Consider the following 23,874-nt stretch of genomic DNA (forward strand, 5'->3'; position numbering starts at 1 on the left):
CACAGCTCCCTCTAAATCCTCATAGCTACCCCATGGTGTGCAAATCAGGCTTATGCTGCTGCTTGCCAAGAGCCTGAAGCCTTTCTCCATTAAAACCACTTTTACTTTGTATCTTGTAGGTTGGTTATCAAGCTGGGAGTAATGGACAGCCACTGCCCTCTCAATACATGAATGACCTGGACAGTGCCTTAGTGCCAGTGATTCATGGAGGGGCATGTCAGCTGAGTGAGGGGCCAGTCATAATGGAGCTCATCTTTTATATTCTGGAAAACATCTCATAAGAGGACTTCATTTTCTGTTCAGACCTGTTCCAGCAGCAGTTGTATCTGAATCATTTGCACTTTAAAACTGGAAGATTAAGCTTTTGTTAACACTATTATTAAGGGGGGGGGGAGGGGGGGGACAGTTGTTCCATACTTCTGAATCTTCTATGCATTGTCAACAAACAGAGGATCAGGGCAGCTTCTATACTACAAAATGGCTATGCTCTCCTTGCAGCTAATATACTTCTGTTACTGTTTAGAAAAATAATGCTCATGTTTAAAGACTTAATGACAGTTATGTACTCCAGATGCTTGGATGGGTGCGGAGATCACTGGGGCAAAAATAAAAGATGAAACCTGTACTGTTTGTAGATGGACATATGAGAAGAAACAATCAAGACCTCCATTCTGACCTCATCACAATGCCGTTTGTGGTTGTTCTGTAGACATTAAAAAGTAACGTTTACATTGTTTTGATCAGATTATTGCTTGAGATATTCCTAAAGAAAGAGATGCCGAAGAAAGTTATCTAGCCATAAAGTACATCTGTATATGAGCAAAAGAAGTGGCGTCTCTCCAAAAGCAGTACGTTATTTAAACTGAAGTTATGTGTGTACAATGTGCAACCATACTTATCTGTTCCCCTAGTTCTTATAAGGACTTGTCACCTCAGCAGATTTCTTGAACCTCTAAAAAAAAAAATCATGCATTTTGTTTACAAAGCTGTGCAAACTGCAAAGATCTGCACCCGTCATTGGCCAAAGCCTGCAAGTGCAGGTCTGTAGCATTCCTGTTTCCCAGTAGGTCCTGCTTTTTTAAAGAAGAGTAATGCCCAGGGCAGCTTTGTCTCCACCCTGCTCTGATGCTAGTGTTACACTACAGCACATGTAATACAATCCAGCCTGCACTCCATAGTGGTAGTACCATGTAAAGCTAACCCATGACAGAGTGGCTGTTGCATGTTCTGCTGAAAAAAAGCTTCTGGTTCAAGCTCAGAGGACTTGCACTGGGCCCAGGGCTCTTGATCTCGCATGCAGGGAGCAGGCACTCCTCCTGCTACAGCATCATGAAGCTGGAAGCAAGGGTCTCAGAATATGGAGCCAGATTCTTACCAAATCAAACTCTGCATTCACAGAAAGTGGCCAGGTACCAGGAAGAGCTGAAAGCAGCAGGAGAAGGGGCTTAGTTTAGCCTTGACACCCCCCAGCTGCTGTCTGTAACCAAGTCTCAGCAAAGCAGGGGAGGGTTAGACTCTGGTTGGCGACAGTCACATCTCAGGCAGCAGGGACAAAGTGAGAGGCTGACTGTGCTCCATCACCATCTGGAAGTAGGGTACAGTGGGGAGCACTCCCCTTCTCCCCGTGTGTAAACCAGTCAAGAGCTCTCAAAACAGGCTGGCATGCAGGGCTGGGGGGGGAGGGGCGGCTAATCCTGTGCTGCTTTAAGCAAGCAAATGTGTATAGCAGCAGCTGGGAGAAGGGAATTGTAACCACACCAGCAGCAGTATCTCTTACATAAGGGCACCCTGTGCATATGCCTCATACAGAGTAAATAGCTATTCCTTTTTTGCGAAATGGCAAACCCAGTATAGGATGTTATCCTGAGCCCTGGTTACAGGACAGCTGCAGAACTGGAGCCAAGTGAATTAGTACAGTCAGCAGAAAGGGAGCGTGTTCTAGCCCCTGTTCTTTGAGTTCACAGTAAGATGAGAGCTCACCTTTCTCCCTGGGGAATGGGTGGCAAGATGCTGCTTTCAAGGTTTCAGGCTGCTCAAACATCAAGCTCCTGCACAACTTCCTTCCCCTTTATCTGCTACAGAGATGCACGATTATGTTGCTGCTGCTGTCGATATCGTTAGCTGGGCTTGAGTTCCCTAAAAATTCCCTTTCTCCATTTGGTTTTTCCACCTTCTGTCATGTGAGCAAGCCGCTGTGGCCAAAAGCTGTTTTAATAAACCACAATAAAACCCTGATCCAGGAGCCAGCGTTCCAGCTTTGCCACAGGACATGCTTTCCAGTTGCATCGAGTTGTGCTTAGTGACGCAGAAAGAGAGGCTACAAAAAAACTTTATCTTCGCTTCCTTACCCCCAAGAAAGTCATTTAAGTTTGGATTACGTTTGTGCAAAACACTATTGACTGGTGACTGATTTGTTTGCTTCAACCATAGCCTTTTAAATGACCTTAATTACCATATTGTTAAGGAAATGAGTAATTGTTTTAGAAAAAAAATGTACTTTTAAAATTCAGTTAGTTAACACTGCAAAAAACTGCATATTATATTTTTATTTTCAACATGTAGTTTTGTATATTAAATTTATTGAAATTAAAAACTAAACACTGTATTGTCTCCATCCATTCAGGAAGACAGAAGCGCTGCCCTGCTCTGGCTGCGTTCTCATTACAACCTTGCTCTTACTGAACGGCAGGGGCAGCAGCATTGTGCTTGCTCCCCACAGTAGGGACATCCTTCCTCTTTACACCAGTTTTTTCACATTCATTTTTAAAAAAGCACATCAAACAGCTTTGGTGTCACCTGGTTTTATGTACATCGTCCATTAAAAAAAAAAAAAATGTCTGCAAACAGCAATGGTCCAGTTTTCTATATAAATAAAGAGTGGCTATTTTCCCATCAGTTAATGGGCTTCAGCAGCCCAGTGAAATAAGAACCATCTAATGTTTCAGAAATCCCTGTGTTCTTTAAGCTTTGTGACTCACTGAAGCAGTAAAGCCTTATGTGGCCTGTTTAAAAGGATGAAGGCACAACATGCAGGCCACGTAGGAATGAGCAGTACAGGGAACATGGCAGACAGCCGGTACCAACTCAAAATGCAGATCTGAGACCCTACTGTTAAAACGGGTGGTAATCCTTTCATTACTGTAGCCATGTCTTTTAAAGGCACGTCTGTAAGAGCGCTGCAGTGGCATGTAGAGATGGAGGCAGGGCATTTGGCGGGGCTATAGCTGTGCTTAAAGTGAATTTTAAGTTCCCTCCATCCCAGGAGATTAACAAGCGGAACAGGCTGACCTTCACGAGGGCCTGAGGGTGATGGTCAGAAGCGTCTGAAGGTTGTGTTCACTGCACTGCTTGGGAGCGTGAGAGCTCGTCTGCCTAAGAGCATGGAGTTGAGCGCAGGATAAATGGTGGAAGCACAAGGCCTTGCTTGTGCATTAACCAAACTTTTTTTACATGGCTGCAGTGACTTTGTGAAGAGCAAACCATTCACCCACCGCTGGGAAACAAGACCTGCATAAGGTGTAACGAGGTCATTTAACATTAGTCCTACCTTAAGGCAACTTAGTCTATTTTGTGTGGATCAGTACCGTCTCTCTGCTAGTAGTGAGTTTCCACAGCCTTGCAATGCTTGCCTTATAAAAGCGTTAACCAACACGCACTATAGGAGTTACGAAAATAAAGACTCGTTATGTTCAGTAGTGCATTCATTAACATCTTTGGTGCTTGCAAGTAGCAGCTTCTTCCTATGTACAAACTTGTTCTCCAGTTCTTATTCTTGGACCTGAAGGAAAAAAGATTTAACTGAGGTGGTGCCAAGTAGGTATTCCACATCTGTACACCAGTACAATAGTGCTGCCATCAGCCTAACTGGAGGCTAGACAGCAGCCTTCACAGCAATCCCACAAAATCCTTTAAGCTGCAGTGCTCCAGAGGACAGCGCGGAGAGCCGAGTTGCAGGGAGTTTGCTGAGCCAACTCACTACATAAAGTCTGCTGGTCCCAGAGCACTGGAAGGAGCTTGGAAACTTTTGAAGCTCCTTGACACTCTAGCTGACCTCTTCAGAGCTCTGAAAATCCTGAGCTCAGCATTTAATCACTTCTCAAATGGGCTTCTTGCTGCTCCAAGTCTGACTCATGCACTAGCCTTCAAGATCTTTCAAATAATAAGCTTTTAAAGCCTCATACAAGCTGACTGGCAGCTACTGATCTGGCTAATAGATCGGAATAGATTCACCAGCTTCACATAGTTTCATAGTCTCTAGGGTCGGAAGGGACCTGAGTAGATCATCTAGTCCGACCCCCTGCCACGGCAGGAAAGAGTACTGGGGTCAAACGACCCCAGCTAGATGTTCATCCAACCTCCTCTTAAACACCCCCAGGGTAGGAGCCTGCACCACTTCTCTTGGAAGTTGGTTTGAGACCCTAGCCGCCCTGACTGTGAAGTAGCGCTTCCTGATATCTAACCTAAACCTACCCTCTGCCAGCTTGTGACCGTTATTCCTGGTCACTCCTGGCAGTGCACAGGGGAACAGGGACTCCCCCAGTGCCTGCTGGTCCCCCCTGACTAATTTATAACAGGCCACTAGATCCCCCCTCGGCCTTCTCTTGTGGAGGCTGAACAGGTTCAGGTCCTGTAGCCTCTGCTCGTCAGGCCTGCCCTGTTGCCCCCTGACCATGCGAGTGGCCTCCTCTGGACCCTCTCCATGCTGTCCACATCCCTCCTGAAGTGCGGCGCCCAGAACTGGACGCAGTACTCCAGCTGCGGCCTGACCAGTGCCGCACAGAGGGGGAGGATCACCTCCTTGGACCTGCTCGAGATGCATCTATGGATGCATGACAAGGTGCTGTTGGCCTTCCTGACCGCGTCCCCACACTGTCGGCCCATGTTCATCTTGGAGTCAATGATGACTCCAAGATCCTTTTCCACCTCTGCACTGACGAGAAGGGAGCTCCCCAGCCTGTAGGTATGGTGCTAGTTGTTCGTCCCCAGGTGCAGCACCTTGCACTTGTGTTGAATCCCATCCTATTAGCACCTGCCCACCCTTGTAGCCTGTCTAGGTCTGATTGTAGCCTACTGCATCCTTCCAGTGTGCCCACATCCCCCCACATCTTAGTGTCATCAGCAAATTTGAACAGGGTGCTTTTAACCCCCTCATCCAAATCGCTGATGAAGATGTTGAACAGTGCGGGCCCGAGGACCGAGCCTGGGGGACCCCAGTGCCCACATCCCTCCAGATTGAGAAGGACCCATCCACTACCACCCTCTGGGTGCGGCCCACCAGCCAGTTGGCGACCCATTTGACTGTGTGGGTGTTGACGCCACAGCCCCCCAGTTTCTTAATGAGAACAGGGTGAGAGACAGTGTCGAAGGCCTTCTGGAAGTCCAGGAAGACGATGTCCACTGCTACCCCTGCATCTAATGATCTGGTGATCTGATCGTAAAAGGCCACCAGGTTGGTCTGACAGGACCTGCCACTGATGAACCCGTGTGGGTTGCCCCTAAGCATGCAGTTCCCTGCTGGCCCCTCCTGGATGTGTGCCAGCATCATTTTCTCAAACAGCTTGCCTAGGATCGAGGTAAGACTAACCAGCCTATAGTTTCCTGGGTCCTCCTTCCTCCCCTTTTTGAAGATGGGAACCATGCTGGCCCTCTTCCAGTCCCTCTGGGACCACACCAGAGCACCACGAGTGCTCGTACAGCCATGCCAGGGGTCCTGCAACGACCTCGGCCAATTCCTTTAGCACTCTAGGGTGGAGATCGTTCGGGCCGGCTGAAACACGTCCAGCCCCTCCAGAAGCCCCCTAACTAGTTCCTCGCTAACCTTTGGCCCGGGTGTGCCTCCCCTGGGGCCCGAGGGGGGCCCAGCAGGGAGGTGGCTGTTCTGGTCCCTACTTGGGAAGACAGAGGCAAAGAAATCGTTAAACATGTTAGCTTTGTCGTCTGGTGTTTCAGCCTCATTTCTGTTTGTAAAAGAAAAGCGTGGCTTCGACCAGAGATGTTCTCTGATGGCTGGTGAGACAGGAAGCCCAAGAGAAGCAAGACCATTTAATATTATTAAATACTGTCATTTAAATAAAAGTAGCAACCATTTGCTGTAACCAAGGAGATGCCCAAAACTTCTTAAAAAGGTCACAAGTATCTTTTATGAATGACAGTGTTAAGCAGCCTAGGTGAACAAGCCTCATGATACTTAGCCCTACCATCTGGTCGACTTGTGATGGGATTGCTTTGGTATAAAAATTGTGACCAGGCTCTGGAGAGAAATGGTGTAAGATGGAAAGAAAAAAAGCCAGGACACCACTAGAAATACGAGGAAGTGCCAGGCAGGTGCCTGAGCTACCCAGGCAGGTTGCCAAAGCACAGACAGTCAGTAACCCCCCTATTCTCACCAGAAGCGTATTCAAGAAGAGATCGGTCTTCATACCTAGTGTTCGAGGACCAGCCAGTTCTCAGTAACTGTCTGAAGGTCTTGACCACTGAGTGGCTCCCTGAGTCTCACTTTTACCTCTAGTTTCCCACCAGTGGGCTTCCTGCCATCCAGAATCTGAAAGTACCAGAGAATACAGATGCTGAAAAAGGATCCGTCAGACCACCAATCCTTTGGCAGCTGTTGACTTGGTCTCCCATACTGTTAAGCAGTGAATACAAACATCCAGTACCACAGATCCTTCTGTTCAGTAGATGAAGGGCCTGGGCATATTGGTAATAAAGAAAGGACTTCCATAACGAATAGAGGTCTTTATGAAAATCAAAAGAGTGGGTTCTGTCATGTTGTTTACCAACATACATTGGGGGGAGCAGCTAAAAACCCCACAGGGTAAAGCTGCATGCAAAGATTGGAGGGGGAGGGATTTACAAACAGCATTTACAATCACAAGTTTCTAAAGTTAGAGACCACGAGGAGCGTCGAACAACATGGATCACAGGATCCAAGCCACTTATTTCTGCCTCAGCCCCATGACTCCTGTTGGAACAGATCTTTCAGAAAACTGATTTTCAGAAAATTGTTAGTATCGATATCAAGGCTGCAAACAACAGGGAATCACCAGCTACCCAAGTACCCTGCTTCACTGGTCAACAGCTCTTCCTGCTTAGGAGTGAACCCCTTTATCTGTGTCTCACCATGGGCTATAATAGCAAAAGAGCACCAGGCCATCCCAGGGCAAACTGGTTTAATGCAGGGGTGCTCAACCCCCCACCTGCACAGCCATGACATCTGGTCTATGGGGCACCCCATGGCAGCAGGGAAGCAGTGGCAACACTACCACCCTCCCCAGCTTCCAAATCCCCACTCTGCCCCGAAGAGGCAGGTAAGAGCTGAGCCATGCCTTCCCCCTCCCCTCCAACGTGGGGTGGGCCATGCCTCTCCCTTCCCCCACCCTTGCCAGGCCAGGCCATGCCCCTCCCTCTCCTTTCTGTGCACAGCTGGATGGGCCCGGGACCACCCAGAGCATCTGACCGGGACCACCAGCCAGATCTGGCCTGCAGACAGAAAGGGCACTGCCCATCTGGCCCATCAAGCGGAAAGGCTGGGCACCACTGGTCTAATGAAGCAATTATTTATAACGACTTGGAGGGAGAAGGCCACAAATTATAGTTGTATAAACGCACTTGCTGAGAAGACATCTATCTTCACACGTTTTTCTTTCTACACCTCTTGTGCTGCAGCTCTTTATTACTACTTATCTCAACAACTGAGCCAACCCCACGCAGGGAACGTACCTCAATGATCTCTCGAATTTCACATTCCGTTTCCAATTTGTCCAGCTTCAAGTGCGCTGTTCCTACTTGCTTGTCACTTCTGAAAAAGGACCTGTTTCACAGAAAGCTTCCTTAGTGGACTTTAACACAATAAAAGAAGAAAAATTATCATTTGTATTACTCTATCATCTAGCAGCCCTAGTTGGGTCATGCTTGCTTTCATTTAGGTTACAGGATAATAGCAAGGACCATCTGCAACTAAAATGGAGAGACAGTAGATGCAGGTCTTTCATTAAATGGAAGCAGAAAATTAGAAAAAAGTATAAAACAGGAGCAAGCTCAGAAAGGAAGAGACAATGGAGCAACAGGGACAGAGACCTGGCTGAGCACCATACATAGCAGCCACTTATCATTGCTTAGGACAGCTTCGAGGCTTCCTCACCTCTGGACTATTGATCAAGACCTTTGAAAAAGGGTCAGCTGGAAGGAAGGATATGCCCTACTGCACAGGAGATGCCCAGGAAGCTCCTGCGAGATGCTGCCTAGCAGAGCTGAATGAAAACATTTCAAAAATAGTTCATCAGCACGGCAATCTCAGGGAGACCGAAGCGTTTCATAGGAACATGTCGATTCTGACAACATTTTTAATGGGAGGAAGTTCAATTGTTTTGAGCATTTCATTCTGATAACTGTCAAAGCACTTCATTTTAATCAGGGGAAGTGTTTTATTTCAGCTTTAGCATTCGGATTAACTTCATTTCATTAACGTCCCCATTTCACAGAACACTTTGGCATTTCATTTGTATTTGGAAGAAAAGTGAAAAGTCAGTCTCGCGAGTTCTATCCTTCTCTGTGTCCAGCAGTTTTTTTGGGGAGGCAACCTTTTCCTTAGCGGTTGGACACAATCCCTTGATGGCAGTCCAGGTATAAGGCCCCACCTCCTAGCAGATGAACTCTTCTAAATGACAAAATTTCCAAAACTCAAGTGCCATTCGAGGCAAAGCCATGGGCACAGAATCTGGGGGGCAATCAGGCTATTTCCTTACAAACACCCCTTCACAAAAAACAACAGGCAGCAAGTCTGGAGGGAACGCAGCCAGCCAAGGGCCAAACTCTGAAGAGTGCTAGACAGGACACATTTTTGGTGTCCTACAAACTTCCTTCTTTTATGCCATTCCCCTTTCTTAGGGTGTTGTGGGGTCTGAAAGAACGAGGACAATGCTGCTGCCCATTATACTTGGGCAAGACTGCATTAGCTTGGGAGCGCAAACCTGCTCAATTCCAAGCACGGCCAGGCCCAGCTGGAATACATGCAGCGAGGCTCAGAGTGTAACAAGATACTGCTAGCAGAGGCACGTGCCGACAGTACAAGCCAGAAAAGGCCACTGCAGCGCAGTTCAAGATCACCACAGGAGCCTGAATGGTTTTCTTGGAGGCTTGGTAAGTGGAATGGTTTGGACTTGGCGGTTAGATGCAATCCTCAGCATCTTTTAGGCGATACCCCTGCTGTTAGGGCAGGGGTGGGTAAAATGCAGCCCAGGGGCCAGATGCAGCCCACCAGGCCATTCTATCCAGCCCGCGGGGCCCCTAAAAAATTTAGAAGATGAATATTTATCTGCCCCTGACTGCCTGCCTTGCAGCCCCTTGATGGTTTACCAAAATTCAGTAAGCTGCCCTCCGCCCGAAATAATCGCCTGCCCCTGCGTTAGAGAGTCGCCTTTTCACAGAACCAGCTGTGAGCCCCATGAGCCAGCTGTCCTGTACAAGTGCTAGAACAGCCCTAATTTTACCTGTCTCCAAGCTTTTTGCTCAACACCTGGGCAGTGGCAAAGCAAGTCTGTGGGCAAAGGCTCTTGTATGGGGTTGAAAGCATATGTAGCAGTTTCTCTAGAAATGACCCTGGCACTTTCCTCTCCCTTTCCAGGCCAACAGTTTTAAGCCTGCCTGATACAGCCTTGTAAGCACATCCTTAAGTGGGTGGAAGAGCCACATTCAGAGGTATTTAGGCAGGAGGGTGACATGCCCAGGGGGGTCTTCCAGAGCGCCCCCCCCCCACCGTATATTCCAATCTTCTCAATGTTTGCTTCCATCTTTTGCAAATGTTCAACATCAATGCTGCTGCCTGGAATAAGAGTAGCTTTAAAAGGAGCCTCAGCTGAAGTTGCATGGAGTGAGATTTGACTGGAAAAAATAAAGGCTTTTCCTCCTCTCGTCTACAAGGTCTGTGTCCGCTTTGCTCACATGCTCTCTAAAGAGTCTCAATGTAACCGGATATATGAAAGGTGTCTTACTGTGCTCCCTTATGCCCCTGAGCAAGTAGTCAGAAGCAGGGACCAGTGGCTCATAAGGGACAAACCACTGCTGCTCAAAGCAAAATGCTCCAGGTTTGCTAGCCAAGGCTGTCAGGCAGAGCCCAGCTATGACCATGGCAACCAAGATAGCCACAGCCACTGCACTGAAGCCCATGCACCACACAGCAACTTGGAGTCAGCTTAGGCACCAGTGATGAAGTCTTTGCTGCAGCTGCCTCCCACTTCCATCACGAGTCCATCAGAGCATGGAACAGGCACACGGAGCTGGTGCTCCCAGAACTTGAGACAAATGACAGTGAAGCGACGATCCAGTTCCCCTGCCCGAAGCTCTGCCTACGGTGGTACAGGCTACAGCAAGAGGCTGCAGAAGTCCTGCAGAGACATGCAGCACAAAGAATTCATCTAGCCGCATGCTTCTGCTACGTCAGTCTTTGGCATTTTCTTCTGTTCACAGCCTCCCTAAAGCGAAGCTGCAACTCCTCTTTCTTTAACACGGGAGCTTGCAGAGACAGGCCCCAAAGCCAAATTAATTCTCGAGCCTGCAGAGAGAAGGAAGCACCTTACTTCAAAAGTTTCACCCGGGATCATTTGACTTGGAAAGGTTTTCAGGACTTTGAAGGCAACGAGGCAGACTGATATGCAGGACAGCTCCGCACTGCTCCTTGGAGGGGGGCAGGAGCAAGAGGCTCTGGTGCAGATCCCTGGGTCACGTCTTTGCAAGCAGGAGGTGGGAAAGTGTTGCCAGAAAGGCTGAAAGGACCAACTGTGTCTGAAGGTGCTCCTAAGAAAGGTGTTAACTTCCTTTCCGGGGGAGGAAAGTGGGGGTGGGCTCAGGCTGTCTCATCTGTGCTGCTGGGTCACAGCTGAATAGGAAGCAGGGGCAGCCAAGGGCAAAGGGGACAAACAAGCTCTTCGTCTGCGAGGGGTCAGAGAAGGATCTGGCACGTTTCCGGAGGCTCAGGCATTGTGGGGAAACCACCGCAGGCAGGGCTGCTCCACTGCATTGTGGAGTTCTGCACAGACTTCACCTTCATTCACTGGTACCCCAGGAAGTCTGCCTGGAGGAAGCTGAGCAAGGGGCATTTCTTCTCCCTTTCCTTCCCCTTGCTGCCTGGTTCCTAGGGAAGGTCTTGCCCCACACACAGATTTTGAGGGCGACAACCCAGAAAACCAGAGGGTTCTAGTTTCAAGTCTTTCAACAAATCCTTGGAAAGGCTCCGCTCCAAAGGAAGACCTGGAGCCCACTGACTGCATAGAGCTGAAGAGGGGGAGTTTCCCCAGCAGCAGCCCAAAGCCGGGCTCAGAATCAAGCTGCCAGGGGGAAGGGACAGGCCTCTGTGAAGCCTTTCAGATCACAGAGGATTAGAGTTAACCAAACCAATGTGACTGCTGCCAAGCCACCTGGCTAAGGAGGACACAGGAAGGTCCTATAAACAGGGAGGGCAGCAGAACAGTCTGATGATGGAGGAAAGGGGAAGAACATTCAGGAGAGAAGAATCTTCTCCAGGGATGTAAATGCAAGATTTAGATTTAACAAGACAAAGGCTCTTCCTTTATAAATGGCTCAGTAATGCCGCACATAGTCATCAATTAACCTTTATATAAATCGAGAGCCATTTCTCAGCCGCTACAGAGCATTTCTACATGCCACAGTCAGGAAGCAAGACAGACACGTTATCCAACTTGTCAGCCTAATAATGGGTCATAATTAATCTTGGGATTAACAAATCTAGGGCACTCCAGTACCAATAGATTCAAAACGAGCCCAGATGCAGACCCATTCCCCTAAATATTTCCCATCGTTAACTGCCTTTGACTGCTCTCTGTCTAGGAACTTGTACACCCCCATTGCTATAGCATTGAAGCATTACAGCGAGAAGGCAGGCACCACTGCATTCCCCAGTAAGAAACACAACCCTGGGAAAAGCATTAGGTCCTTCTGTGCCTTTTAGATGTCTCCATCTCCGAGACGAGGGACAGTCTACATGCCAACTTATATACTGTAAGGCTGAATTCACAATTAAAGGCCGAGAAGTGCTGTGAGATCCTAAAACAGAGGTAATAAAGAAGGGCAAAATATTATTACAATTGGCATTTAATTATCATCCTGTTTATTACCACCACTGGTTTGCCAACAGACGTGCAGATATTTGGGTGTGGATGAAAGATATTGGATAAAACTTCAGGGCCTAGGCTGATCTTCAAAGCCCAGGTTGAGAGTCTGGCACAGCTGCACCTCAATATGCACCCCAAGACTGAGTAGCAAAAACTGCAGTGAGGAGAGGCATCAGGCAGTTTTCATTACTTTACCCCATTCCACCACACTCAGTAACGTGTCCCAAACAATCCCAAGTGATTCAGACACGGTGGCACTTGTCAGAGGCACAGGAACAAAGCAGATTATGCTAAAATTTCCCAAATTGTATAACACCACTGAAACAGTGCTGAAATACAGTCACCTACAACTGACCTCTCAGGGGCAAGTAAGTGTCCATTAGCAAGTTTTTTCAGCATTTTATAAGGGAAGTTGTGAAGATCAGAAACACATGGAAGGTAGCATTGAACCAGACAGCTCTTTACCGCTCGACTAAAAAGCAGGGTAATCCCTAAACTGCAGCCAAAGTCAATCCTGCCATTTTCTTGTCCAGTAAGTCCGCTATTACCAAGTAAATATGGGGAATAAAAACCCCTCGTCTTACCCCTTGTGAAATATTTCAAATTTAATTCCTTTAGTCTGAATCACTCTTCGGAAACCTCTGTGATTTCGGTTAATATTCAGCTTGAACAGCTGATTATATTCTGGAAGGAAGAAGGAGAAAGATGAGAAAATTGTGAAAATCAAATTTGAGCAGTCAGATCTTTTTCAAAGATAGACATGGTGCATTGCAAACTCTAATTCTACCAGTTTTGCTCATCTGTAATTCAGTTTCACACCTGTATTGTCAATCAACTTTAGTACCCTCGCTGAATTGATGGGGGAAATGAAGTACAGAAAAGTAAAGTGACTTTTCAGTAAGGTGACACTGTTGGCAAGCCCAGCTCCACAAAATGTTATGTTTGTCTGACAGACAAAGACCTAAAAGCAAGCAAGAAGAAAAAGATAATCTTGCAGGAAAATAAGAACAATGGGGAACATTTTATTAGCCATGAAGTTAAGCAAGGCTGCTAATAAAAATAACATGACACCTTTTCATCAGAGGGTCTCCAAGCAGCTTACAATTACGCTTCTCAGCACAGTATCATCCTCATTTTGGAAGCTAAGCACAGATGGTAAGAGACTTGCCCAAAATCCCAAAATAAGACAATGGAAGAGCTGAGATGGTCAGTTTTCTAAACTCCTGCTCTAGCCATAAAGCACCACTCCCTGATATAAGCACACCAGGGTGCAAGTTTCACCACAAGACATCTGGGCCATGCCTAGGTGCTAAGGGGGCAGCAATCTGAAAAAGGACAGATGAAAGAAGAGTAGCTGTATTCAGATTTTTTTGAGAAACAATGAATGTGTTGCTTCATCATACTTCCTGTAACTTCATTACTAAGTTTTTCAATTTAATACTATGTCTATTATTGTTAATCAGAGCTTCACAACTCACACCCCAGGCACTGAGTTTGCACCATAAAATATACCAGGTGATTGCTGATGAACTGGAAAAGACAATACATACTTTCACTGCGTTAATGTAACCAAAAGAAACCAGATAAGATTCCTCAAACATATCACCCGCTATGCACTGAGGACAACTGATCCCTAATGAAGCATAAATAAATAATTTAGTCACTCTTTAACTTTTTGTTTCACTGGCCTATTGCTTACCAAGGTTGCCATAACAGCCCAGACTGGCTGGAGACAATAGCAAAGGCTCGGTAGTATTGAGGAGAGAGATCACATCATTAAGTGACCTGCACCACGCCCGGGAGAGAGGGGGGAAGAAACCTGCAGAACAGTTGGCTGTGACCTGTGACTACACGTCTTGTCACTGAAGACAGGAGCACAGTTCACTCCAGCCTGGCGCTTGTCCCAGCTGTGAGGCAAGCCTCTACTCCACAGTGGCTTTTTAAGGTGCAGAGTTTCATGCCTCCCCCCAGAGGAGATACAAACCTGGAGAATTGGTATTCTTAATTACTGCCGTTTTACTTTTCTGAGCTTGCTCCTATTACAAAAAGAAAAGGAAAAATCTTTACATAAAATCATCAACCCTGGCTGCAAAATACTGTTAATACTAACTGGTGTTAGATCTGTATATTGAAAAACTTCGACGTGCGTGCGTGCGTGTGTTGGGAGGGCGGTTATCCAGGGTAAAATGGGCACGGGTTTATTTAAGATTAAAATATTTGTACTTCATTGTGGTGACTAAATACAACACCAGATACAGAACAAGTTAAATGAAATATTAAATACAAATCCTACATATAAGTTTTGTGGCTGTGCTCAGTTCAGAACATTCATCATAAAGCTACCAAGTGCTACCACTATGCTGCATGATAAACTACGTACATACACCAGGCAATAATACCTTTCCTTCTGCATGAGCTGGAATAACAAGCAGCTTCTGGTGCTGCACAAGGAGCCCAATGCAAATCATTCAGGGAATTGCCCAACTATTATTTTCCCTGACAATCAATCTGCCACCAAAATGAATTAACTTTTAACCCAAAGCAGAGTACAAACTAAATCTTTGGGGACTGAACAAGGACAATGTGACCTAATTATTGTAGCTACTTTGAAAAACTGATTTCAACTATGAAGGAGAAAGCACTATATTTCATGTTTTTTGGCTACAACGTGGGGATCTGGCTTGTGAATACTGAAAAATAAAGATTAAAGCCAGCCATGACGACTTTCTGTGGATTCCTTATCATGTTTCACAGCCAGGCCCTGATCCCTGTTACATCAAAGTCAAGCCAATGGAGTGACTCCAGACTGAAGTCCATGTAACTTAAGATGAGAACACAGACCTGCCCTTTTCTCCTCTCACATTTTTTCCACTGGAAATTCAATGGGCTTCAATGGAATGACCTGATGTTTCTCAAGGGATAGGAATCAGGCCCTGAATGTTTTTAAAAAAATCCTTCAGAGTCTATTACCACATGGCTCCATGCTGTTATAAGACTAGGCACGTGGTGACAGGAGGCGCAAAACCCACTCTGACAGGAGGTCAGACGTACTATCCGCACTTTAGAGGCCCCTCTACTGCTGGCACCTGCATCCAGGGCTTGGGGGAACGCTGCTGCAGCCAGCATTTAGGACAAGGGGAGAACCTCACTTCTCACTGCCTGGCTTGCCCTGTATTTGTTAAGGTGGATAACCGATTCGCACCTGCATCAGCTTCTTTGACCACCCTGCTGCAGATGATACAGGCGTCCTGCACCTAACCCATAATGCCCACACACCGGTGATGTTCACATGCACACAAACAGTAATGTTCCAAAGAAGTGATCCCGAATACACAGGGTAGCCAGCACACAAGGAAACTGCATGTCTAAGAGTGTCGAAAGGTCTCTTGGAAAGATGGGCTAGCAACAGCAGTCTCCCAAAGCAGGAAGACAAAACGTGTCTCAGACCCAGCGGGGCTGACAGCCATCGCAGCTTCATGCGAGACAAGGGAGGAGCCCAATACATGGTCGAAATGACAAAGCCTCAGAAGGGCCAAATCTTCACAGTGACAAAGCACAATGAATTCTTTAGCAGCAGACAGTGAGTTTACACAGATGCAGACCAGCCATTAAGGCTGGGAAATTTGTCCAGGCCAGGCCCTTTCTACAGACATGTTTCCATCTGCCGACAAAGTAAAAAAAGATCCATATGCATTTCTATGAGGCCAGAGTTTAGGCTTTTTTTGTCTATTTCTCAAACTTAAATCTCTAATGCCTACATCTCCTTCCTCTCCCCAAATTTTAGAAAAAACCCATCCAAACAGTCTGTTATAACTGAGCTGTAGACCTAAGAGCCAAACACCTGGTGAAGGTTCCAACTAACTGATCACCGCGCTGGAAAACAGAGACCTCTGGCTCCTCAAAGTGAGCTTCATATCGTGTTGCTAGACCCACAACACACCGGTAGGTAACGCAGTGTCTCGGACTGAGGAATGGCAAAGGCCTGGATATGCACTCACCACACTCGGGTAATGAAATTCAAATCTCACAAATGCATCCAAGTCATCTGGCACCACACCTGTGTAAGACAACAGTTGGCAGTCAAGTCAGTCCAAACAGCCTCAGGGACCTGGTGTGGACACTGTAGCACATTCTTAATAGACGAAGATTTTCAAAAGCATCTCGTTGACTCTGTGGCATTTGTGTTCCAGACCTCGAAGGCAGTTGTGAAAAACTGATCCGTTAACTCTAAACCCCATTAGACATGCAGCCACAGGAAAACCTCTAGGCAATGCTCCTGTTTGATCATTTCAGAACTGCTTCAAATGCCATTTAAAGCACCAAAAACAAAGGATCAAGAAGAGACTGGCTGCCATATTCTAGAGAGCAATCCCTGCTGCTTGGCTCTGAGAGCACAAGTGACCGAAGTCCGCCCAAGAGCTGCGGTAAATATTTATGACAAAACCTGAAGCCATGAGGAGCTTGAGTGGAGACCCACTTTTGAGTAACGCCCTGGGAATCCAAGAATCTCTGCTCAAACAAGACAAAAAACTCTGCAGTGTTAACTTGAGTTTTCCCTTAGGGTTATTGTTTGGATTTGAACCCGAAACGCAGAGGTTTGTGCCAATGTGCATGGAAAATGGTTTTGTTTCAAGGGCTTCAAGATTCCCATTTACCTCCAAGACAAATAAATCTGATTTACCACCACCGACTCCCTTATGGTCTGATAAAGAGAGGCAAAAGTATCAGCTCAATATCCTGCATATTACCTGGAGGAGCTGGCAGGTTTATTCCCCTGACAACGATGAGATGCATTTCTGTGCTGTTGAGTTCAGAAAATATCCTGTGAAGAGACAAACAAAAATACAGTTTTTGTCCCGTTCAGTCCCTGGCACATGGCCAGGCCAGGATTCCAGTGCTGTTGTACAGACACACTTGCCAAATGAAGGTGAATGAGAGTCCTGCAGAAAAGCTTATTTCTACATAAACCATTCTTAAACACTGGAGAAGTAGAGTACCTAGACAAGCTGTTTTCTGTTTTGTATCTCCAGTGTTACAAGTGATATTGTAAAAGATGCCAAGAACAAACCTCAAAGACACCACCTATGGGGCATTTATGATTAGATTAACCTGTCCTGGGAATGACAGAACATCAAGTGGAAGCTGTGAAATGGCTACTTCATAAACTGGATGAATCCTTAAATATTTGGGAGTCTCTTTCTTAGGAATGTGGGACAGTTTTGGGCGTTTAACTCCTGTCAATTCTGACTGGAGGGAAAACTATCAGTGCCCCAATTCCCCTAGCACACTGCCTCAGTCTGCTTACGGACACACTTGTACCTTATCATTTTAAAGGTTCTCTCCTCAAAGTGATGGCTTGGAGGATCCATCCCCTGGGCTTGGGCAAGCTGTAGTATCTCCAGATCCTTCTTACAACCTTGTGCCAGCTTTTCAAACCTGTAACCAGAAGTCAACCAATGACATGAAGGAACAGCGCAGAGAGCACTTCATAGATTTCACAGATTCACAGACATTAGGGCTGGAAGGGACCTCGGGAGATCATCCAGTCCAGCCCCCTGCCCAAAGGGCAGGAAGTCAGCTGGGGTCAGAGGATCCCAGCAAGATAAGCATCCAATTTACTCTTGAAGGTGTTCAATGTAGGCGCTTGAACCACCTCCACTGGCAGACTGTTCCAGACCTTGGGGGCTTGGACAGTAAAGAAATTCTTCCTGATGTCCAGCCTGAAACGGTCTTGCGGGAGTTTGTGACCGTTCGACCTCGTCATCCCTTGGGGCGCTCTGGTGAACAGACGTTCCCCCAGGTCCTGGTGTTCACCCCTGATAAACTTATAGGTGGCCATCAGATCACCCCTGAGCCTGCGCTTTTCCAGGCTAAAGAGTCCCATGGCTCTCAGCCTGTCATCGTAAGATCTGTTTTCCTGACCTCTGATCATGCGCGTGGCTCTCCTCTGGACTCTCTCAAGCTTCTCCACATCCTTTTTGAATCGTGGAGCCCAAAACTGGACGCAGTACTCCAGCTGCGGCCTCACCAAGGCCGAGTACAAGGGGAGAATGACGTCCCGGGATTTGCTTGAGAAGCATCTATGGATGCAAGCCAGCGTTTTGGTCGCTTTACTAGCCGCAGCATCGCACTGCAGGCTCATGTTCATCTTGTGGTCAATGATGACCCCCAAGTCTCTTTCTTCTGTAGTGCTAACCAACGTAGCACTGCCGAGCCTGTAAGGGTGCTGCAGGTTTTTCCTCCCAAGGTGGAGAACCTTGCATTTTTCGGTGTTAAACACCATGAGGTTCTCGTCTGCCCATTTGCTGAGCTTGTCCTTCACCTGGTTCAGAACACCGACCGATCTCCTCTGAGCTCCACCAGGCTGCAAAGGTACCAAGTCATTCAGTGACCAAGGACCCACAATCACTCATACCCTTACAGGCTGGAAAGGCTTCCCAGTCCCTGCCAGGGCAGACCAAGTGCTGAAGGAACCACATGAAAATACATACAGGTGGTGGCCTCCCATCTTACCGTGTCGTTTCTGCGACATTTCCCAGATGCATGAACTGCTTGGAATACTGCAAACATTTCTGTTAACAGAAAAGAAATGACAAATTATCCAAAGGGAGCCTTTGAAAAAAAAGACAACAGATGAGAAGCTCCCTGTTACACTGGCTTTTTCTAATGGAAGATGATAACTCTGGGTCTGCCTAAATTTCTAGAGATGTGCCTTGCTTATAAAAATGCAAAGCCAATATCACGTCAACACTACCAGAGCCAAGTTCAACAATTGCTTTGACTTCTTTCCTTGACTGACATTTTTCTCTTGGTTCCCTGACCTGGCAAAATACCCCAGGAGTTGCACTGCCCTAAAAGTAAAGGTTAAAGTTTTAAACTCAGGCACCCAAAGCTGGACACTCAAGCTAATGACTTGATTTCAACAGTTGCTGAGCTTCATGGGGCTCCCACAGACTTCAAATGGGAGCACCCTTGAAAACTAGGCCATTGATTTAAAGGGTCTACCTCAGGCACTTGTGTTTGAAAATGCTGTCCTAAGGACTCAAAAAATCATCAATATCTTTTAATAGGAGCTGAAAATCCTATAGACACAAAGACAGGATTATGACCATAGCAGCAACATAAACCAAAGTGCTACCGGGACCGCAAAGCATTTCTCCCACCAAAGGATTCTCAGTGAACAATGGAGCCCTGTCAGGGAAAGGCAGTTACCTCGTGCTGGTCCTTTAGCAGCTTTATGAGCTGTGTGTACACCTCATCTGCCTTCTGAGAGAGCCTGATGTCCTCATGGTGTATGAAGATAAAGTCACCTTCATCATCGGTGGGGGGTGATGGCAACTGTAAAACAACACAAAGCGCATCGTAACAGTCAGTTTCATCGTAGGTAGGGTCGGAAAGGACCCAAGCAGATCAAGTCCCACCCCTTGCCATGGGCAAGAAACAATGCTGGGGTCAAACAAGTCCAGCTATGTGATTGTCTAGTCTCCTTTTGAAGACTCCCAGGGTAGGTGCAAGCACCACTTCCCTTGGAAGTTGGTTGCAGATCCTAGCCGCCTTGACTGTGAAGTAGCGCCTCCTGATGTCTAGCCTGAATCTACTCGCAGTCAACTTATGGCTGTTATTTCTCATTACTCACAGTAGTGCTCGGGGGAACAGGGACTCTGCCACTGCCTGCTGGTCCCCCTTGGCAAGTTTATAGACGGCCACCAGATCCCCTCTTAGTCTCCTCTTGTGGAGGCTGAATAGGTTCAGGTCTCGTAGCCTCTCCTCATAGGGCCTACCCTGCTGCCCCTGGATCATGCGAGTGGCCTCCTCTGGACCCTCTCCATGCTGTCCACATCCCTCTTGAAGTGTGGCGCCCAGAACTGGATGCAGTACTGCAACTGCGGCCTGACTAGTGTCACATAGAGGGGAAGGATCACCTCCTTGGACCTGCTCGTGATGCATCTGTGGATGCATGACAAGGTGCAGTTAACCTTCCCGACCACGTCCCCACATTGGCGGCCCACATTCATCTTGGAATCAATAGATCCTTTCCTGCCTCCATGCTGAAGAGAAGGGAGTTCCCCAGCCTGTAGGTATGGTACTGGTTCTTCCTCCCCAGGTGCAGCACCTTGCACTTGTCAGTATTGAAATCCATCCTATTCTCATGCGCCCACCCCTGTAACCTGTCCAGAGCTAGTTGTAGCCCATCTCTCTCTTCTAGTGTGCCTACTTCTCTCCACATTTTAGTGTCATCCATGAATTTGAACAAGGTGCTTTTCACTTCCTCGTCCAAGTCACTGATAAAGATGGTGAACAGTGTAGGCCGGAGGCCTGAGCCCTGGGGGACCCCACTGCCCACGTCCCTATAGGTCGAAAATGACCCGCCCGCCACCACTCTCTGGGTGCGGCCCTTCAGCCAATTTGCAACCCATCTATCTGACTCAGTAGGCATCGATGCCACAGTCGCCTAATTTCTTAATGAGAATGGGGTGAGACAGTACTGAAGGCCTTCCTGAAGTCCAGAAAGACTACGTCCACCGCAACACCTGCGTCCAAGGATTGTGTGACCTGGTTGTCACAAAACACTGTCCCTTGGAAAAACACTAAAGCAGAATTAAAGCAACAAGAAAGAGAGGTAAAGCATGAGCAGGTGAGGGAAAGTAGCTACAGAGGCTGGTAGAGAGAGACAGAGAATTCACAATGGCTGGTTCCAGTTCATCTGTTAGTTGCTACCATGTGATGGTTACCTATGTGGGAAACTAATGGTCCCAGTCCAGCTGTTCAGAGTGCAGCTATTAGTTACAAATTGGTGCTTTGGAGGCCAGGAAGCAAAAGGGTTCTGGGGATTGAACCCACTTGCACACTTTCAGCTGCTTCTTCCACAACAGGCATATCTGGATTGTGTGTTGGGGGGGGGGGAAGGGGAGTAGGAACAGTGGCCCTGTGGTAGGAAAGGGCATTGCCACTGCCTCCTTTGTGAGTCCACAGATGCCTCTAGTCCCGGGAGCAATCATCTGACTGGTTTGCCTAGCACTGGGTTTGCTCCAAAATGTCATGTTTGAAAGCAGTGGGGGACTTCCAAGAAACCCACACATTTGAGATGCCCAAGGGGCAAAGCAGAACATGTTATTTATGGCTTCTACTTACCTTGGAAATATCAACAGATTTGCCGCATTTTGCCTGCTCTATCTTTGGGTCAAAGCTTTTTGCTGTCCGCAGATAGAGTTTGGCTTGTTCAAGGTCGTTTGCCTGCTTTGCTTTGATTGCTGCCTTCATGTACTGCTTCTTCCTGTTCTCCAGAAATTCCAGCTGTTCCCTAGCTGACAAGGAACAGCCAAATAAGAACAGCCACCTGACATCACCTCCCACCCCAAAGTGTGTTCATTCCGTTTGACTGATGGCAAAGGAAATGTCATTTGCTGATAGCTGGTTTTGACCAATACCTCCCGGGCAGTTTGAGATGCAACCACTACACAATGGATGATTTCATTTTCACACCAGTCCCAAAATTTAATACCACCTCTTCCACCATGGCACCATGCATCCAGGAACCTCAAAGAACTCAAACCTACAACTCTTCATGTAGAAAAATCACAACACACCTGGGAGATGCTGTCACTACTTCACAGATGGGGAAACAGAGGCTACTGCTGAGTTGAATTCAAAATTTAGGCCCAATTTCCAATTCCAAAAAACAACTGATGACCCTGAGCCAGGGGTTTTCCTGCATGTGTGCAGACCCAAACCCTGTAGGCACAACGGATACTCACATTTTTCTTTTATACCCTTACGTAACTTCTTTTTGGGTCACTCTCTCCACACTTCAACAGTTGGGACAGCTGTTATATTTAGGCTGGATCACTTGAAAATCATGATCCAAAGAACCTGGCTTTTGCCATACTTTTGTTGGCTTAGAAAGAAATATGCAGTGATTATCTGTCTCTATTTTCCTGGATTCTTTTACTGCACTCACTACTTCAGCACATGAGTGCGATTACCCAAGTGATGCACTTGCAAAAGATGGCATTTCTGTTATACAAACAACACCAAGCGGGCTGGTGAAGCTATTAATGGCAGCAAGAATATAGGTCATCTGACTAGCACTTACTTCCTTTCTCAGAGGGGAGCCAGCAGCACTGTTGCTGTATGTGCAAGCTGCCCAGCTGGCCAAATACAAACCGATTAGATAAGGTTGTTTGCCCAGGTTTTAATTCAGTCCAAACAGGCAAAAGCCTGTGTGGTCCTAGAAAGAGAGCCACAGGCATCTTCAAGAATGCTCTGCAGAGAGCTGCCTGAGCAAGGCCTTGCTTTCCTTCTCAACCTCTGCAGCTGCACTGTCACTGTACAGGCCTTAAACCAGTAGTTCTCAACCATTTGAATCAGGGCACTCTTCACAACTTCTCTGAATTTAGCAATACCCTTGGCTGAGAACCACTGTTGTGCTGCCTCCGCTTACCTCAGTTCTCAACCAGGTGCTGCTGCACGCTCTGGCCTGTATTAGTTTTCTGACATACCTCAAATAGGCAGGAGCAGAGGCATAAGTAAGGAGTTTAACATCTTTGACAAAATTCCTCTGTGCCCCTAGGGTGGGTGGGCTGGGAAGGGAGGTCTTACCCACCTTGGTTTCCCCACACTCAACTCCTCCAGCCAGATGGTGCACTGGACTGCTCCAGCCCAGCCCGACCCCTCTGGCCAAGCAGTGCAAAGGGCCGCAGCCAAAGCACAGGCTTTTGCCATAGCCCTTCCTGGTCTGACCCTGCATACTTCCCTGGTCACAGAGGGACACAAGATAGTCCCACCTGTCTGGCGCACCTCTGTATCCAGAAGCATGTGGAGTCAGACCGAGGAGGGTGGTGGAAGAGCATGTGCTCCAGTTGCTGTTGCTTCCTGACCTGCCTGTAAGGAAGCATGTAGGGCACACCAGTTGAGAACCATTGCCTTAAACTGAGCTGCCTTTTCTGGATGCATCTCTCCACTCCATCCTGAGAGTGAGTGGAAGAGAATCATGCATGCCCATGTTTTGCCACTCAAGGGACAGAGCACAGAAGCCAATACAGTGCACCTAGTTCACGTAAGAGTGAGGCACAGTGCAACGCAGCAACTGTTGTCTCTGCTGCATGCCCCTATACGTTACCTCTGAATAGCCGAGGGCAATGTTATTGAAGGGTGGGGTCTGGGGTTGGCTTACACAGGCCCACTGACAGCCCAACCTAGTTTAACCAAAGCAAAACATTGGCACCAACTGCAAATCCTGAGGAGCCTATGACAAGAACCAGAGTGGATGAGTCCAGGTTCATGGTGCTCTTCCCTATTTGAGAGTTGGTCATGCCTAGACCATAAACTTACCATGACCATCAATGGTGCCCTCAAACGTGACACAGCACTGCACACATACTGCTTCCCAGACCAGCAGTACAGCAGAGTCCACATGGTGCTAAGGGCAGAAAGTGGCACTGAAGCTCAGGAATGATAATTAGCCTGCCCTTGACACCATGGTGGGCTCAGCTCCACTGCTTCCAGACCAAGAGGTGGCAACTGTGGGGTGCGCACGAGGGTGCCACTGCTGGGCTGGCAGCTTGAGGTCTAGGTATCCATGAGTAAGGCCTCGTCAATCCACAAACAGCTTTTTCCTAATGGCAAAATAACACAGGCACTGTGAGTGACAAAAGGCTTCTGCTGTCACCTAACAGCTGAGAGGATGTGTGCCCAGACCCATCCATGGCTTCTACTGGCTGCCGTGGCCCCCTCAGATTCACTTTACATC

General features: G+C 47.4%; 2 protein-coding genes across 6 annotated transcripts in view; one reads left to right on the forward strand and one right to left on the reverse strand.

Moving 5' to 3' along the window:
• Nucleotides 1-2,598, forward strand: part of ZFYVE9 (zinc finger FYVE-type containing 9) — an 81,725-nt gene extending 79,127 nt beyond the window's left edge. For all 3 annotated transcript variants that reach the window (XM_090049215.1, XM_090049214.1, XM_090049216.1), the window contains one exon: nt 120-2,598. In XM_090049215.1, coding sequence (XP_089905341.1) covers nt 120-281 — 162 coding nt within the window. In that variant the 3' untranslated portion in view covers nt 282-2,598. The remainder of the gene's footprint in view (nt 1-119) is intronic.
• CC2D1B (coiled-coil and C2 domain containing 1B) overlaps nt 562-23,874 on the reverse strand; it is a 53,326-nt gene continuing 30,013 nt past the window's right edge. Inside the window, exons 15-25 of one of the 3 annotated variants that reach the window (XM_090049219.1) lie at nt 21,258-21,430; nt 19,338-19,463; nt 18,639-18,697; nt 17,445-17,561; nt 16,874-16,947; nt 16,124-16,182; nt 14,110-14,161; nt 12,710-12,809; nt 7,720-7,810; nt 6,422-6,541; nt 562-3,778 (exon numbers count right to left, since the gene is read on the reverse strand). In XM_090049219.1, coding sequence (XP_089905345.1) covers nt 6,422-6,541; nt 7,720-7,810; nt 12,710-12,809; nt 14,110-14,161; nt 16,124-16,182; nt 16,874-16,947; nt 17,445-17,561; nt 18,639-18,697; nt 19,338-19,463; nt 21,258-21,430 — 971 coding nt within the window. In that variant the 3' untranslated portion in view covers nt 562-3,778. Of the gene's footprint in view, nt 3,779-6,386; nt 6,542-6,581; nt 6,962-7,719; nt 7,811-12,709; nt 12,810-14,109; nt 14,162-16,123; nt 16,183-16,873; nt 16,948-17,444; nt 17,562-18,638; nt 18,698-19,337; nt 19,464-21,257; nt 21,431-23,874 lie in introns of those variants that run through there. The other 2 variants (XM_090049217.1, XM_090049218.1) reach the window with 2 other exon arrangements.

The sequence above is a fragment of the Crocodylus siamensis genome, chromosome 5 (assembly GCF_052110815.1).
Source record: "Crocodylus siamensis isolate JL-2025a chromosome 5, ASM5211081v1, whole genome shotgun sequence".
In the NCBI taxonomy this organism is placed as follows: domain Eukaryota; kingdom Metazoa; phylum Chordata; order Crocodylia; family Crocodylidae; genus Crocodylus; species Crocodylus siamensis.